We start from the raw sequence: 19,021 nt of genomic DNA, 5'->3' as shown, positions 1-19,021 counted from the left end.
CAACCTTCAGCTTGTGATATACAACCAAGTTATGAGCAATACTAACTTCTCTACCACCTCTCAAAAGAATGTATTTCATAGCTTTTCTTCCTTCCGATTTACACTTCTAAAAATATTATGTCAACAGGCAGGAAAGCTTACTTAAAACATATAGCTGTAAAAAGAATAATCTCCATATAAAGAAGTATTTTGGTGGACAACCCCCCCACACTCACACTTGCAGTACTTGCATCCTGTGCACTTTCACAGGAAGAGGGTTTTGGGGAAAGAGGAAGGGTAAAGACGGACAGATTTGTCCTGTTTCCTAAGAAGGGATAATAGTAAAAATTAGTGTGTTCTCCCCAGACCAGGGAAAATCCTCTTTTATAGAATCATAGAATCATTTAGGTTGGAAAAGACCTAGGTTGGAGTCCAACCGTAAACCTAACATTGCCAAGTCCACCACTAAACCACGTCCCTAAGCACCACGCCTACAATGCTCCTGAATGTCTGAAGTGCAAGAGGGCCCAAGTTTGCATTCATTCTAACATAAATAGGCCAGTAACAATAAGAAATTCCTGACCAAAGTGAGCTGCAGCAGGTGGCAAGTACTACACGCTTTAGCTTCCAGATGAACTGATTTCTCATAGCAGAACTTCCATTATAAAGCTCCCCACAGTCACTGTCACACACTACTTCAAAACAATTGGTATACATTGCAAATCTGTTAGCTATGAAAAGTTAACAGTACCTGCATGTAACAGCTATGAAAAGCTAGACAAAAAACCAACTAGCAAAACCAGTACACATCATACAAAGTTACATTGTTTCATAGTGCTATGAAAAAATTACACAAGGCACAACACTTAATTGTTTCAGCAGCAAGAAATTAAAATTACTTCACAGGGATATAAGAAATACAGACTACAAGAGAAACTAAAGCCCAGTTTATGTCTGTTTATCATAAAGCTACACAATCTCAAGATTAGAATCAAAACCATTATACAAATTATATCCAGTGATGTTTAATTTCTGTACACTTCAGAAACTGGCGTATTTAAAGTAACATCACCGCTCTGAATAGTATTAAGTTTGAGCATTTTAGAACAAGAATACTTGTGGAACCTTTCTCCCACCCTTCCCCAAAGGTGTCAAAGACAGAAGACTGAATGTTAATCTATTTTAATGAGCCATCTTTCATAACTAGTCCCAGAGAAAGCTTTGAGTGTTACAAATACTTATGAATTTTAATCAGAAACATTGATAACGTTAAATGCTAAAAAGCTGTTTCAGAATAATTACTTTCAAAAAAAAAAAAAAAAAGAAAAAAAGAGGTAACTCCATCTTTGAATTTCCATTCCAGGGCTGTCCATGAGACATCTTCCATAGAGAGGTACTCCCCATATCCATGACAACCTGAGACTGACCAGTTCCTTCCACTACAGCATGTCCTTGAGGAAGCAATTCTTCCTGAATGATCAGGATTAGCACAAGTGTTGCCACAGAAATGGCAGTGTTTACTGGAGCCCCAACAGGAAAAACACAGACAAATATTTGTATTTTTTTTTCTTAAAATCTCTTCTATGGAATATATTTTTCCCAATAGGAAGTAGAAAACAATATGCTATCCCAAGGGAGGAAGAACCAAAATGGAAATGAAGGGCCATTGTGACATCCTGCTTTATAACAGGCTGTCAATATATAATCACCAAGAACAAGGAACTTGGCACTACAGTTTATTAAAAAATACATAGGAAAACTACAGAGTAGTTTCTCAACCCTCATCTAAAAAACACGCAGTTTACTCCCCACACCAACTCCATACATGTTTTTAGAATGCTCTGCAACACGAGCAGCAGTACTTCAAGCTTTGCAATCCTTCACTGCATACCACTCGGATTCAGAGGTCAGAAACAGTTACTGATGGAAGAACACCTTTTTACCAAAACCACCACTTCATCTCCAACTTGCAATCCTAATCCCTCTTCACACAACAGTTCAGAGAGGAATTTTGTGACAATTTGCTCAATTTTGCTGGTAAGGCCCCTAGTCATGGACCATCTTGGTTTGGACTTCACCAACACCCAAAAAGGAGTGCAGGGTTCCAGACTTTCATAAGATGACCTCAGAATGAAACCTGACATCATGCCACTTGGAAACCGAGTTCCTGCAGGCTGAGGAGAAGCAAAGCTGTCCAAGCCACCCTCAGAAAGTTAACAGGAAATAGAAGGACGGAACAGAGAGTGGCTTAAATTTTTTTTAAAAAATAAAAAGCAAGTTGGGTTGCTGCTGTTGTTTTTAAATTATCATAAAAGCAATGTTACAGAAGGAATACCTGTAATCCCGTCCATATGCCTTGAAGGCAGGCTGTTCTTAGAGACATCTGTCCCCCTACAGAGAAAATTTCCAAGTCTATACTCAGAATCGCCACTACTCATCATTTGCAATTTCTACACAGAGAAGAAATGCCGCAGTATGGAAAGGGCTAGTAGTAAAACTGCTACTAATACAATGCTGGGCTTTATTATACATGACTTACTGTATATTTATGAAAGAGGCCAAATCCTAGCAGTATGATAACTGCAATACAGGCTTGCTTTCTTCTAAATCTCCTCTCTCTTCTAAGTATCCTACCCACTAAAGCACACAGAGAACACAGCCATGATCACCACAATTTTCACCACCTCACAGACAAAACACCAATGACCACAAAGCAGCTGCTTGTTCTGTGTAACAGATTTCTGGAGTTTCCACCTCATAGTCCCTCTTTCAGACCCATACTTTTAAAAGAAAAGGATCCCTCTGCATTAAAGGATGTCATAAGCACACACCCTTTAGTAGAATTAGTATCTTGGTACAAGAGTCTTTTATACATCAGTTTCGCACGCACTCAAATTTCTCAAATTCCCCACTAGTTACTTTTCTAACCAATGTTCTTATGATTTACCTTGTCTGTTTCACATTCCAGTAATGCATAAAGATACTAAAAATGCAGAGTGCAGAAGAGTACACATCATTTGCTGTGGGAACTGATGGTACCTCAGGAAAAATATTAAACCGACGTGAATCAAAGAATCTTGATATATTAAAAAACACCGCACAGTTGTTACATACCAAAGACATACTGATGCAAAGCCAGGCACAGAACACAAAGATGTAAATGTAGTAGCATATCTAAAGGACCATTACAGAGGCAAGAATAACATCCCTCTAAAAGAGGAACCAGTATGTTTGTTAGTTATATTTGTCATTGTCTCCCTCTTTTTCCACAAAAAAATATGAATGATCATTCATGAAGTTGAAAATGTTACTAAAGCCAGTGAGAAACATTCATAGCTCATCTTGGCTACACTTCCAGTCTTCATTTGAATAATGAGCAACTGCTCTTTGTTAAACATTAATGCTTTTTAATGACTGACTGGTGAATAATTTGAAGTGAGCTTGTTCTCTGTTGTCTCCTCCTCTTCCCCGAGATCTCCATTGTTCTATTTTAGGTAAAAGGGTACAACTAAACTTCAGTATTAGCAGAAGGAGAAGATGGCACTCTGCAACACTGACAGAATTGTCTCAGCACTCCAATATTAGTTTATTAAATGACAAAATAGCACAGTTAAAAAGCAGCTAGTATTCGGTACAATATCTAGTATTCTCATACAGTAATTTCCTTTAGCTTGATTTTAGAACCAGCTAGAAGAATACAATTTTAGAAATCTCATACAATTTTTTTTACAATAAACTTTTTCAGCATGGAAACACACACTTTTAAGAATTTGGCAATTATTTACAAAGGCTAGTTATCCACTTCCTTTATAGCTAGTTACACTCTTTTTACAGGCTAGTACACAGAGTAATGCAGTTTCTATTTGCCCAAAGTAACAGCAGGATACTAAAAGAGCAGAAATTGAGCCTAGAATTTAATTTATTTACACAGTTATAGCTAGTGTCAAAAGCCCTTTCAGGAAATATCAAGCTTAACAGTGAAGTGAAAAGTTACCGGCATGCAACAGACCACAACTATGAATTTAAAAGAAATTTTAAATTAAAAAAAAAGTACTGCTTGCTTCCTCACATTTTAGGATTTACAGATCGCTTCAAGAAAGCAGAATGATTGTGCCAAGCCACTAAGAGCAAATGGAGTAAGAGGATATCTTTCCTGAGAGATTGTGAGGACTCTCTAACAGATGCTGTAGGAATAATAACAGTGCTGATATCAGGATGTTATGAGTAACTCTTCAAGTATACTATGTCTAAATCGGAAGAACCTTGTCTTTTAACATTAACATAGAAATTTCTCCTTCCTGATGTAAATCAATATACATTTAGCAATATCGTGATATCTGTGAACTTCAGTCAACTCATCTACAACTCTGTTTCTCAGCCAGACAGCAGATTTTATCCCTTCACTTCATACTTTCAGTTCTTTTACTATCTCAGGTAAGAACAACATATTACACCTGTATTTTAATTACATTTTCATTTGTACTGAAGAAAGCTTCCTTCAGGCTCCATTGAGATACAAATGGTGACTTCCATCACTTAGAAAAAGTCCTGGTCTAATCTTGTAATAGAGTAAGTACAATCTTAAGAACAAATGCTGAAAAGCATTTTATGATAAGCAAATACAGAAACAAAAAGACATCCAGAAAAAAGCTTTAGATATTTTGTCCCAGTAACTAAGGAGAAGTGAAATCAGTCTTCCTTAATACTTTATCTTCAAAGTTCCCCTGTGCGAACATGATAAATATAGGGAATGAAGTTCCATTAGTACTAACAGCAGTTACTCTATTTAATCCTTCAGATTTAAGCCAGTGAGAACTGTCTCTGCAAAAGCAAAGACATGTGCAAGTATAGCAGCTGCACAATGGTAGTCTTTCACTTAGTATTTTTTATGTTAAACACGTTCAAGATATTATGCTGCCAACACCTATTAAAATTAGAAAATTAAATGTAGAAATATATGCCTCTGAAAACATGGATGCATCGCATACTCTGCTTTATAACTGACGGAGATCAAAGAATAAATAAAACTCTAAAAAGCTCCTTCTACACCTTCAGGTTGCTAGGCTTGCTTATACATACACCCTTTTAAAACATATTATAAAGAAAGCATGTGTATGTTTTCCTTTGTATACTGAACTCAAAGGCTTCATACAGTTAGATCATAACCTAGACCTTCTGCCTCCATCTCCCTAAAAATCTAAGAGACTACTTAAGTAGAGCACAACACACCTTTGTTATAACTACTATTAAGCCATGAGTCAGTCGAACAAATTTCAAAGAAAAAAAAAAGATATGCACTAGTGACTATCAGATTATGAAAGTGCCCACTGTGCTACCTAGATTTTAAGTAAAGTAGCTATTCTTTGGACTGAATTTGCATCATACAATGCAGTAACACTGTAAAAAAGATGTTCTGCAAAGAAAGGCTCTTTTAATGTTAAGGACAAAAAAACCAAAACAGAGTGAGGAGAGAGCTACAGTGCTTTGTTCCCAGTAAATTAACAATTACGGAGGAAGTAGGTATGTGAAAGTACTACTAAAAAGTTAAAAGTACTTTCATTTTAAAGGTGATAGTGTCGCACATGAACACTTGCAATAACCCATGAATCCAAATGACATCTGAAAACTTGAACAGTATGCTTCAGAAGGACCACTATTCTCCTTATGCTATCCTTCAAAAGTCTTTACACCATCTGACTTCTATCATGCAATAAATTTCCTTGAATTAGTTCAGGAAAACAGCAAGGAGTTATGCCTGACCTGTAAACTGATGTAGGCAGAGCATAAATGCTTTGTGATTGATGTAACACAGTAACTCCTGATGAATTCCACAGGACGCATCAGCCATGTACAGAATAAGAAAGCATAAGCAAATGATGCTTAAGAACAAGAAGAGAAGTAATCTGGAACAGGTTTAACTTAATATTAAGCACTTCTATTAACAATTAAAGAGATAAATATTTCAAAGATGGACTGAACTCTTATTCTGTATCACGTCCAATATCTAATGATGTAAAAGTACATTTCCCTACTCCCTTCTGTACCCCTTCTGCTCAGATATCCTATTGACATTTTAAAGATGACATTTAGCAAATCCTTGAATTTCAGTTGAGAAGCTCAGTGCAGAACTAAACAGGATCTTTTCACCTGTTCATCCAGATTTATATGGACCATTTTCCTTCATAACAATAGAGCATACTGAAGAGGATTATTTCAAAAGCAATATATTAAGAAGTGTTCTTTTTTGCTCAGGGAGCAGCTGAAAAGAACACAATCTTTTCTTCAATATAAAGGTGAAACCCTGGGAAGGAAAAAATTCTATTTGCACTGAAATACTTGTCATTAGTTAAAACATCTGAGTTGCTCAAGTTAGTATATAACCCCAAAAATATTTTAGTTCCACTGTTAGTTATATTTACTATCTCCAAGAACACAGGTGTTTCTTTAATTACAAACAAAGAGACATAAAACGGAAAGTTAATGGCGCAGCATCTTGCACCTTTGTGCAACTGCATCCACTGACAGGGAAGGAAAGCTCCCAGCCTTCCTTCAGATGCACAAAGCCATGACTCAGACTCAAAAAGTGGACAGTCCACTTCTGTGGCTTTAATTTCACAGCCTTAAGACATCCATTCAGAGCTTCATTGTTAAAGTGCCATGGTCAAGGACACATTTTAAGAATACAGAGCCATCCTTGGTTACATCCTCAGCCTGATTTTTGAAGCTGTCACTCTGCATCTTCTATCAACTTGTCAATTTTGCAGTTACACCAATCAAATAAAAGCTCTGAGGAAAGCTTCACAGGTATATATTCTCTGCCACAGCCCACCGGATAAATGTTTCTGGAGGTTCTCCCCCAATATCATTTTCTTTCCACACATTCCTTATACTCCGCTCTCTGCTGAACAGCCACATCCTGACACCCTTTGATCACATATACAAAAACAATTAAAACGAAGGATGAAAGTCCAGGGGGTTCAGAGAATGAACTTAAACCTGGAAGTAATTTCTTTAGAGTCACAAGAGAATAGAAGCCTTTTTTATAGTCTGGTTAGTTTCAGTGAATTTTTTACCACACTGATGGAGTGCCATTATGGCAGAAAAGGAACCACTGGTGTCACTACGACTACAGGAAGACATTTACACCAAAGGCCAAGAGTTCATTCTGATTTTAAGTTACTTCTCCCTTCTATTACCATATGCACTCAAAGCATACAAAAAGACAGATAACTTATCTGAAGCATTCTCTAACTCACAGTACACAGATGCAGCCTAGTGAGATACACAAATTTAATGTTGTGCCAGAAGTGGAAACATGAAGACAACCACATTATTTGTGCAGACATCTTTCATACGCCAAACATATACAACCCAGTTAACTATTTAAACTAGCTTTAAATTTTCTTAACATAATACTTTACAAAACTACCACTGCTCAATTTCATCTTTATATTTATGAACAGCCATGGAAACATTTTTAAAACATCTGTTTGACCTGTCTTTGCAACTTGCAGGTAACAAAGTGTTAACCTAGGAAAACACGGTGAAATTAATTTAAGTCTTTCCTAAGTTGCCCAAGATGAAAAAACGCAATCTTAATCAACAGCACTAGGGTCTACCTAATGAGGTTATCTGAGACTCCTCATTTTGTGTGATTTTTCTCCATCTTTAAGTGTTCTTTAAATGCTAAGCAGTCTATAAGCACACAGGATCTGTTCTTCCACAACAAGGCAAAAGTATTGTCCTATCTGTAATATCCATAGAAGGCAGAGATATCAGAATCTCCGACTTCACATTTTCTCACTAATAAAGCCTTCTATGACAACAGAAATCTAAAAAACATATAGCCATGATTGACTGCCATCCACACTGTTAAACAACAGAGAGATCCTCACCTGCTGTTAAATAGAACACAGCATTCTTCCTCCCCTGTGTCTTTAAAACTGTAAGGAGGGAATAGCATGAGTTTTCAGATAAGAAGCAAGACAGCATTACTGACAGTGCCACTTGCCTGAAGGGCTGACAAGTGACACTGATCAGCCTTGTTAATTTAATTTTCTCTCTGACTAAGATAGAAAGATGATGACCAGAAACTTGAAGCAAAGTAACCACCCTTCTGCTTTGGACAGCCTCACCACACAAAGCTGTATTTGAAAAGTAGTTTGCCACCATCAAGTTTTTAGATTTTTATCTGAAAGCATTTCACTTCAGAGGATCCTTTCAGCTGCAGCTGCCAACATTCACCAGGAAAACTACACTTGCTTCACTGGAGAAGGTTTTGCAAACCCTAAACCAAGATAAACTGATCAAGAAATACAAAAGTTGCTTTCAACAACACTGAAAGCTCTGGTGGGGGTGTGTGTGTGTGTGTTTGGTTTTTGTTAGTTTGGTCAGGGTTTTTTTTTTTTTTTTTAAGGAAAACACTATATACCAAAATTTTGTACATTTTTAAAAATATCCAGCTATTTAGTGCATTTTTCCAAACAAGAACTTTATTTTAAAGTAATACATTTTACGATTTCTTGTATATTTAGAAATGCCTGAAAATATTGCTGACTCGGGTTGCAGGACAAACAAAATCACTTTTATTTATTGTCATAAATCCGTGTTCACACTCGCACATCCCCGTAACGTCAATCCAGTCACTACCAGTCTCCACCTCTTTACCCTTCACCTTTCATCTTTTCTTCCTCATGCCCTAAACAAAACCTTTCTCTCGTTAGAAAAAAATAACTATTCAAATCTAGACAGTAATTGCAAACTGCTTTTTAATTCATTCTGACTGCACATTTGATTCTTGGCCTCTTGCATATTTCATGTCCTGTTTAGGTTGTATATTTTCAATAGCAGAAGCTGTGTTTTACTTTGTAAAGTTCCCAGCCTAAAAGGGCTGCAAAAATAGCTGGTCTCTCAATGCTTCCTTAATAAAAACAATTATTTGTTCCACAGTTTAATTTCTTCTTGTTTCTTTAAAACTGTTAACCAGAGAACAGATGTAAGAACACACTGCATCCACAAGGTGACACACAGTAATTGGTCTAAAAGAGGATCCTCTATCAATAAAAGTCAGAAACCTTTACTCACGTTATAGGTCAAGGGCACAAGACCTCCAAATGAGGGCACTGAAAGTTTGGGGAAAGCACGCCTTTTCTCACTTCCCCTCTCCCCTTAAATTACCTTCTAATAAGGAGAGAGCATTCAGCAATTTCAGGTCCGAAATTATGGGTGTGACAAGTAGTGCCATTCACAAACATTTTAAATAACTTTTTGCATTTAAGCTCAAATTATAAACACTGAGTATTGCACAACACACACAGTATGTTTTGACAGAATAAAAATGGACGTATCACAAGTGGCATTTCATTGCCTAGGTCAGGTAAGGATCTTTTCTATCTTAGAGAGCTTCAGTATAAACAGGAGTATACAGGTGGTGTTGAATTTTTGCTATTTAGCAACATATTAAATAAGTTATTTCAGCGCTTTACAACAACCACTTTAAACACACGACAGTGGCAAGCTTCAGTGAAAAACACACTTGTCCACAGTGATTTAAAGACAGAAACGTAAAGATAAGTACAGAAGGGATTGCACAATAACACATGATCTTCCATATCACATGCTTGGCAGTATGCTCAATTCACTCTGATAACTCTGCTCAGACCCCAGGCGCAATTTTGGCCGTTACACGGCAGCTCAGTAGCTCTGCTTTCTGACACCCCACCCAGGGAAAGAGCCTCTTACTGGAGTCTACGGGCCTAATGTCAGCGAGGGCTCCCCCCGAGAGGACACCTCTGCAAGCGCGCAGCTTCCCCACGGCACAGCTGACACCCTGCAGAGCCACCGAGGGAAGGAAGGAAGGAAGGAAGGATCCCGCTGCCGGCGAGCGGCAGCACCGGCCACGGTGCCGCAAGAGGTGGCAGCCGGAGCCTCTCCCCCATTCAGTCCATCCCGCCCGCTCTCGCCCTGCAGCCCCCAGCAGCCGCGGCCGGGGCAGCGGCACCGAGGACGGGGTGGCGGAGGGGCCCGACCGGCCTTCCGAGCTGCTCCCTCCCCCGGAGGCAGGACCCCGCTGCTCCCGGCCCTGCCTCGCCGCCACGAGCAGCCCCCCGCCGCCGCCACCGCCCCTCAGCGCCAGGGGCAGCCCCTCACAGCCTCCTCCCGCCGCCGCCCCTCAGCGCCAGGGGCAGCCCCTCACAGCCTGCCCCCGCCGCCCCCCAGCTCCAGGGGCAGCCCCCAGCCCCTCACAGCCTCCCCCCGCCGCCGCCCCTCAGCGCCGGCACTCACGCTCGAAGTCGGAGTCGGAGTCCTCGTCGCCGCGGTCGGGCTCCTCTTCGCCGTTGGACTCGGTCTGCATGGGCTCCCCGTCGAAGCTGACCACCCTGCGGCCGCCGCCGGCCGCCTCCTGGTCGCGGGCATCTCGTAGGCGGGCGAAGTAGTCGGCGGCGAAGCCCAGCAGGTCGGACGGCCGGTGCCGCAGCACCTCCACCGTGTAGCCCTGCAGCAGCTCGGTGAGGCCCGGCGGGATCTCGATGCTCATGGTGCCGGCGACCGAGGAGGCCACCGCCTCCTCTCCCTCTCCCCCCCTCCCCTCCCCTCCGCGGCCGGCTGTGGCGGTGGCGGGCTCGGGGCCTCCCTCCGCGGGCGCTGACTGACTCCCGCCGCTCCGGTCACACGAGCCGCGCCGGAGGGGAGGGGAGGGGAGGGGGGGAAGGAGGGAGATGGGGGGGGGGGGGGGGAACGGCCCCGAGTGCGCAGGCGCGGGAGCGGGCGCGGGGCCAATGGGTGCGCAGGCGCCGGGCGGCGGGGCGCGTGCGTCACTGTGAGGCGCGGCGCGAGCGCGGGAGCCGGGCACGAGGGCGGCTGCGGCGGCGGCGCGCGGGTGCGCGCGCGCGCGGGGCGGAGGCGCGGCGGGAAGGGTCAGAGGGCGGGGACACACCGGGAGCGGCGGGGGGGGACACCGGAGCGGAGCCGTAGGAGGCCCGGCAGGAGACGGGAGCCCGGGAAGCGGCTGCGGGGAGATGTGTGTGCGGATGGTTTCAATCTCGTGGGCAAAAGTGACGGCGGGGCCTGCGCCGCCGGGCGGGCAGAGCGGGCTGGACCCTGCAACTGGCGGAGACGCGGAACGGGTTTGTGGGGGATTTGCAAACCTCTGGAGCAAACCTGGGCGGGGCGGTGTGGGGAGGGGCAAAGGTCAACCGTGGGCACGGCAAACCCTTGTCTCTGTCCAGCAGAGATGTGCGCGGCAGGCAGAAGGCTGTTCCTGCGGCTTTTTTTTTTTTTCTTTTATTTCACATCAGTGCCCCCATATGCTAATGTCTTCTCTTTCCTCACGCTGTCAATGAGGGTGTTTCAAAGCTCCCCCAGGAGTGGGAGAACGAGGTTTTCTTTGATCTTTGTTGGATCTAATCTAAATCTTGATCTAATTCGTGGTTGGAATTAGGTTTAAGACCTCTGACCCCTCTGATTTCTTGTCAGAATTAAGTCATTAAAGGAATATTCTTAAAACCAGTGAGCGCAAGAGAAGCAGCATGCAGGGCTTCACACCTTTTGGTAAAAGCTGAATAAAGCTATAATGTCATCATGTGTGAAATAGTGGCAGTAGTATCAGTCTGCTTAATGCTGAATGCCTGAGAGCATTAAAGATGAAAAATTCCAGAAAAGTGAAACATCTCATTAATTGCTTATATGAGCTTTGGAAACACCTATTTGTATGTTGTTACATGTGCTTTATTCAGTTTTTTGCTTGCATTCTTTGTACAAAACCTGTTGTCTGTGTACAAGGGAGGTTTGGCAGATGCCCGGGGGCAGGTGACAGGCTGCTGGTGTGGAGCCATCGGCCCTTGAGGTTTGACGTTGCTGGAAAACTCATCTTTGAAGAAAATGGGCCCGTGCAAACATTAGTGGAGGGGAATAGAGACGTTGGCTTAGTGACGCCACTGCATGTTGTCAGTGTAAATATTTTTAATTAATTCTTCTTTTGTTTCAACAATAAAAGGGCAGAAATCGACTTGTACTCAAAATACAAAATTTCACTTAGAAGCCCAGACTGGCTGAGGCAATTTACTGTGGTTTGTTTGCTCATGTGCCTAAGGGTCCCCTCGCTTATCCAGGTGGTTCTCACCACACTCCCATACAAAGGTGGTCTGGTCGTCACCATTGCACCAAGGGCACAACAGCCGATCCTAGAACACCCCATTCAGTGCTTTTACTGATTTATTCTCAGCGAGGGGGGCCAGCTGGAAACCTCATGGCACTTACTACAGCACCCAGCCTCTCTCGTAAAAGGTTTTCTCTGTTATACAGTTCCCATTTTTTATACAGAGTAAGATCACATCTTCTATCCATACAAAATGAACAAATTATAAACAAGCACGGGGGGGTAGATTTGCCACATCTCATCAGTTTATCTGGAGATTTCATATGAAGCCATTTCTCTTCATTTTTATTCTTTTCTACAGGAGGCACAACAATTGCTGTATCCCTTTTCTTGAAAAATAATTGATACTAATTTTTCATTTACCACTCCTACCATATTATCTTTCTGATGGTCTCAAACAATACAAGAGCACATTTCACTGCTTGGTGTATATACTTTAATTACTGATAGAACTAGTACAGGGAGATGGTTCTGATCAACGAGAAAGCCATGTTTGGTTAGTCCCCCACAATATTAATATTTCTGATGAGATCTTTCCTTTGCCAGTTGGGTACTGAAGATACTACTGGTGGTAAAAATGAAATTTTTTAAATGCCGCAAAAATGAAAAAACAAAATGCTAATAAAAAGCATTGGCAGTTAGGGTCAGAGGAAGAAAAATAAAGTCTAATTCCAAGGGAATACACTTATTTTTCTTTCCTACTCTCTTGCACAACAGCCAGCCACCCGATAATTGCCTGCTTTTGGCATTAGTCAGCTCTTGTATTAGCTTTTAACGTTTGTTGATAATTTTTTCTCATTTGTGCCTGTGGATATAAATCTGGTTATTTATATGAAAAAATGTGTTACCAGTAAATATTGTTAAGTCTCTGAAGAGCTACATTGTGTTAGCCTTCTGATATTTATATGTCCACACATAACTAATCAGCTTCAGAGGAAAGTAAACAGCAGAGGTCTGCTTAGCCTCTTTCTGAAGGTCAACGCACAAAATAAAAGCATCCAAGGTCACATGAAGCACATTTTCTAGCTTTACACCACAGCTTATCCCAGTTCTTTATATACCTTTTTATTTTGTGAGCATCAGAATTGATGGCACATATATGCAAGGGACCTGTCTGTGATCAAGTTAATTGTAATACTGCCTGCTGTGCATACATATAGCTCATCATGCAGTTTCTTTCACCCTGAATTTGCATAACTTTTTTTAATTATTACTATAATAAGCATCCACATTAAAAGAATGGTAGAAAATAAATTAGGAAATGCACTTGCAGCCTTAATTTGATCCCCTTTATAATAGCATTTTTAATTCATGCAGCATGACCAATGCAATTTCTTTCTGCTGGCTTCATGGCGTATTCAGCACCCGGTATGGAATTAGATAAGACTTGTGAACCTGGTCCCCACAATATTCCTATTAAATTTTTTTTATTATCATATTTTCTCCTAATAATTTCTTAGTATCTGAAAGCTTTTCCCATATTTACCATGTGTCTGTGCTCCCAAATGTTGAGGTCTCTTCCCTTCACTCTGCTGGTCCTACCCCGTCCTAATATGACACTGATGCACCCTTAGTGAAACTATGACGGAGTTTCAGTGCTTGTCCTACTAGCAGGAGCAGCAAAGTCACAAGCAAAAAGCAAAGTAGCCTGTGTAGCCTTGCACTGGGGAAACATAATCAGATTAAACCTCCAGACTGGCTCCTTAAAAAGTAAAATAAATCCTTTTGTAACAAGTAATAATTTACTTCTCATAAACCTGTCAGCACCAACCAGAGCTCAGACACTATATAAACATATGTACATCTTGGATTAATTACACTTGCCTTCAAATTCACTGCAAGTAATTCAGTACAGGGATAATGCAAGAAAACACTAAATGTTCTGATGGTTGGTATTAGAAAACGCAATCTCTTGTTTAAGGGAAGTTAGATTAATTACCACGAGTATAGCATTTGCGTGTTGTTGCAGGTGACACACTAGCAAGCCCCCTCAAGGCAAGCATGTCCCAGAGCAGTCCTCCCTGGTTCAGGGCCTTCTGCAAACAAAAGTGAAACCCTGTCCTTGCCCTGATGAGTTGTGGAGTTCAGTGGTGTCGATGCTTTTGGCACAAAAATTGTGAACTGTTGAGGGCTAGATTCAGCAGTGGCTTTGAAATTCAGTGGTTGCTTTGGTTTTGAGTTGTTGGTTAGTTCCAGCCATTTTCCTGTTTTTCCTGCCTGCTTCACTGCAGATTTTTAAAGCCCTTCTTCATCCAACGTCATGGAGCCGTAGAGTTGAGGACAAACAGAACTGTTTGACAATCTTACGCAAACCGTTGTAAACCTCAGGACCTCATGTTTTCTGCATCCCCCTGTGTGCTGAAGCCAGTGATCAGAGTTTGTCCCTGTCTCAGAAGGAGATTCTGCAGGGGGAGGGCACATGAGCCTGGCTGCTGTCTGCAGCCTGGTCCCCTCGTAGTCCTCTAGCATCTCCAGTTGTTCTGTTAGGGATGTCAGAGAGTACATCCTGGGCTATTTCCTTCTGTTTCCAGTTTGAGGACTGCTGTTTATGACTCCCTCATCTTGTTTTGAACCTGCAAGTGCAGTGCGCTTCCATGGTGTCTCATGGCAGCAAGTTCCAGAAGTTAAATACGTGTCAGATAAAGCAGCACTTCTCTTTCCTCAGTTGTGAAATACTCTTCCCAGATTTACCAAATGTCCCTTACTCCTGGTATTGCAGGATTTGGTGAATGATGGTTCTGCATGTGTTCTATTTGCTACTTTGTGATTTTGTAAACCTTGATCTTATCTTGCTTCCACCTTCCCAAAATTAAGGCCTCATGGTCTTACCAGTCTCTCCTCCAAAGGCAGCTGCTTCATCCCCAGGATCTTGTTAAATGCGTTTTTCTGTATCTGCCCAACTTTACTGTGCCTTTTATGAGCACTCCGGTCTCTGCATCTCAAAATGTGGGCTCACCGCACTTTTACACAGCAGAAAAATGATGCTGTCTCTTTTGTTAAGACATTTTCTTGGAGCTTTTTGGCTGCCACATCATAATGAACTGAAGGTATTCAGTCTTCATTTTAAGATATAAAAAGATGAAAAAATTCCCACTTCCCTTGGTCTGTTTCTCCAGTGGCTGACCACCCTCATTATAAAAACCATGCTGTTTCATGTTTTAAATTTTCTATGTTTAACATTCAAACTTTGTTTTTCTGCCTACTGTTTGCTCCTGTTGCTGCAAACGTGCATACACATCATATAACTTTGTGCATAATGTATACAAAATTTCTGAGTTTTCATTTCAGCAGGGGAAGCAATGCTAACACAACAGAGTGATCCTGGGCTTAGCTACCAGGATGCAGAGATCCTTCAACACCGTGCGCAAGATAAAACTGCTTCTCCTGCCTCAGTTTGGTTTTCTTCTTCAGAAGGTACTAAAGCTCAGAAACCAAAGCTTTGGTACTCTGACGAGCCAGTTTGCTTGTGGCAGTAAGCAAGATTCAGTATATATTTTTCTTGTTAGCTTGAGTACCGTGTATTTGAGTACTAGTTAGAGTGAGTAGCTTGAGTACTGTGTATTTAAATAGATGGTATGGGACTGTCTATTACTAGTACAAAGACAGGAGAAAAAAATCAGCCTTTTGAATAAATATATATAAATACTGGTGTCAGCTGAAATATGTTACTTTGCCACTTGGACCTTTAGTCCATCAAACATTTTTCAGATAATTCTTGGGAAGATACTTTGCTGCATTTGTTGATAAATCTCAAAGTATCAAGTTAGGAGAAACATCTCTATAAATGTCTAGATTTTCATTGGCATCGTTTAGGTTATGAACACAGAAAACACTGATTCTGTTGGTAACAATTACACTTTTTCAGGCAGTAGAAAACATCCATTTAAAAATGTGTTTAAAAATTTTTAAAAATGTTTGTAAAACATTTGTCCTAGACGTTACCTAGATGTAAAAAGAAATATCTCTGAATGTCAGTCGTGTCATACTTCTGACATAAAACGGCACGTGTATGAATCTAGATAAAAGTAGTCTCTGCGACGTGAGATGTGTGGGATGACCATGTTGTTCAAACTACCCTGAGCAACGCTGCATAGCAGATGTAAAGTTTATGGTTTCCACGTCAGAGAAGCCCTAAGCAACAGCACTCCGGTGTGTAAGCGGGGGATATTCAAATAAGAACTTTGCTAATCATTTGGTTCTCTTGATTACAAAGTGAAAACCATACCTGCTTTGTTTGTACTTTAGTGTCTGTCCCCAGCACTAAAAGAATTACATGAAGAATTTCTCCACTGGGGTTGGTATGAATTCTGAGCAGAGGGAGCTGGTGGGAATAGACCTTTGTGCATGTCCCGTGGTAGCCAGTCACTCATCAGATAGCCCTGACCCTGCTGGAATGGCTATGTCCGGGTTAGAGTACACAGGCATTGCTACTAAATAAAGGTAGAAAGTTTGTAGATTGTTTTGTTTTAAGAGAAGACAGAAAATTAACCTGCCTGTGTGTTGTTCAAAGACTAATCTGAATGCGAAGTATCAATTTCTATCTGTATTTTCCAGCAGAACCTGTTCAAACAAAAGTTTGTTGAAGTTAAGGGGTGTGTCGCACAAAGAGCTCTGAAATTAATCTCTTCCTTGAGCCTTTGCTTGCAGATCTGGGATTGTCTTTTACTGTGTGTACATAGTTGTCCCTTCCCTCCCTATCTTCTCACGTTTCCACCTGACGCAGTTCAGGTTATCAGCATTTCCATAGTGCCGTCCTGACCTGCCACTACCCGTCCCCTGGAGCACCTCAGACACATTTCACTATCGCTATTGCTACAGCTCCTGTTCTCACATCTTCTGTTGTCACCTTTGTCCTTTGAGTGTTATTAACCATTTCTCACACCTTGGCATTTTCCCATTTGTCATATATCTTCACTAGCTTCTTGTCAAATAACCATTGCCATTCCCAAAACTTCACCTCTGAGGTAAATCCATTGTCTATCCCTTGCCCCATCTTGCTTATCTCCCCCGGTGGGGCACCTTGAGCTTCCTTCCAGACTGAGCCTGTCTCTCTCCCTCCTCTTGCAGTCCTTGATCCCTTGCTGAGTCAGCAGTCACGGCATCTTTGCTCTTTAGCCTCGTTTTATGGTAACTGCAAGAAGCGAGCCATTAACACATTTCACTGTTCCCAGTGTTTATGTCCCTGCCCTTTGGTGCCCACAGATCCACCCCATGCAAAGAAGTGCCGTATGTGAACACGGGCAGTACTACAGTGGATGCTACGTGAGAGGTACATTTACCAGTCCTTCCAGCTCAGCAGCGTGTTGACTAATTCCCAGTACTAAAATTGCAGTATTAAATGTAAATTACAACAGTAATAAATGAACTTTATCCACCAAATCCCCAACATTTTATATTTTACTCTGAAAACCCTTTTATGAGCTCTATTACAGCTGTTAGCACTTGTTTTAATTAAACTTACAGCACAGCATGCAGCTTAGTTAACCAGTTTTCAGTTTTCAGAGGAAAGCAGTAAGCAGTTCTAATTACATTTTTTGTCATTCTTCGCATGCCGTGCTTTAGCATACATTATAAAAATGTTGATAGAGGATTATATATCTCAGGGGAGGATAATGGGGATGTGAAACTTCTTACTTCTAGGCTATTTTTTCCAACTTACGTAGTTTAGGTTATTAAATTTTGTAAAAGTATTTGGTGTTTGTCTGCAGCTTGGATTTCTGCATTAAAGGAAACAGGTAGTCTCAGCATCCAGGACAGAGGATTATAAGGCCACCTCACCATGGTTAGATCCTTCATTGTCAGTCTTAGCAAAAACCTAATTGGTTTGTAGGAGTGAAAAATGCTCGCTGCCTTCAACTGCGACTTAAATCATGTCTGTATCAGAAACTAATTGGATGAGTGTTCTGTGTACAGTACCTCTCCTGAGGTTTTTTGTGACTTTAATTCCCAAGGCTATCAGCCAAAAAGAGTTGTATTAGAAAAGAAGAGTCTGGTTTTAGAGAATGAGCCACAATCTTTTGTTGCACATGTTTTGAAGTGTCTCTCCATTGACATCTAGTGTCCATACAGAAAGATCTTTAGATTCCTCATACCCATGCTGGCAATATTTATCTCTAAATCTTTAAAGATTTTTTCCATGCGTAGTTATTAAGATCTCTTATTGATAATACTAGATCAGCCAGTGGGCAAGACTGATGGTGAAAACACACATAACACTTTGTGATATGCAATGACATCCACAGATATCTGTGTTCTAAATGGCTCTGGAAACCCTTTCGATGTCTTGCAGTTCAAAAATATTCTCCTTTTTTAAGTTATCCTGTGAATACCTGCAAAATACTCTCAATCTCTATTCTTTTTCCTCAGAGCATACAGGCAACTGTGAACCAATAAATATTCAACACAGATTTTATGAAGTATTGTACCTCTGTAGTCAGGCATTATTCTAATTTTCTTTAATTAAGCAAGTGTCTCTTTCAATGATTGAAACCTATTTATTACACTCCATTATATCAGTAAAAGCTATTTAATAAAATACTGTCTTTGTTTTTACAATAATGACGAGTTATTTTCATATTGATTTATGTTGTAGAAACTCCAAGTTTTTACAGAAGGGCTTGCTTTTGCAAAATCTTGAATGGTGGCAGTGAGCAATTAATCCTGTCGTTAGTGTACACTTTGCTCCACAGGCAACATCTTTGCAGTACTTCCTCCTGCTCCTTCATTCAACCTTGTGTGCTTGTGTCGGGGTAGCGCACCCAGGAGCTACACTAGAATCATGGCCCCACCATGCTTGGTCCTAGACTGGTGTGGAAAAGTCCTTCCCTACTCAGAAAACTTTCTATAGGTTCATATTTTGAGCATTTCTGTTAGAATCTGTCTTCA

The 19,021-nt window shown here is 41.2% G+C and overlaps 1 protein-coding gene across 1 annotated transcript in view; it reads right to left on the bottom strand.

Moving 5' to 3' along the window:
* The window catches only part of PRKAR2A (protein kinase cAMP-dependent type II regulatory subunit alpha), a 68,387-nt gene extending 57,708 nt beyond the window's left edge, over positions 1–10,679 (bottom strand). Inside the window, exon 1 of the mRNA XM_074878990.1 lies at positions 10,264–10,679. Coding sequence (XP_074735091.1) covers positions 10,264–10,516 — 253 coding nt within the window. The 5' untranslated portion in view covers positions 10,517–10,679. The remainder of the gene's footprint in view (positions 1–10,263) is intronic.
* Positions 10,680–19,021: the final 8,342 nt, after the last annotated feature.

This window comes from Strix uralensis, chromosome 10, assembly GCF_047716275.1.
Source record: "Strix uralensis isolate ZFMK-TIS-50842 chromosome 10, bStrUra1, whole genome shotgun sequence".
NCBI lineage: Eukaryota > Metazoa > Chordata > Aves > Strigiformes > Strigidae > Strix > Strix uralensis.
Note: the sequence above shows the minus strand (reverse complement) of the source record. Positions and strands in the feature narration are given on the sequence as shown.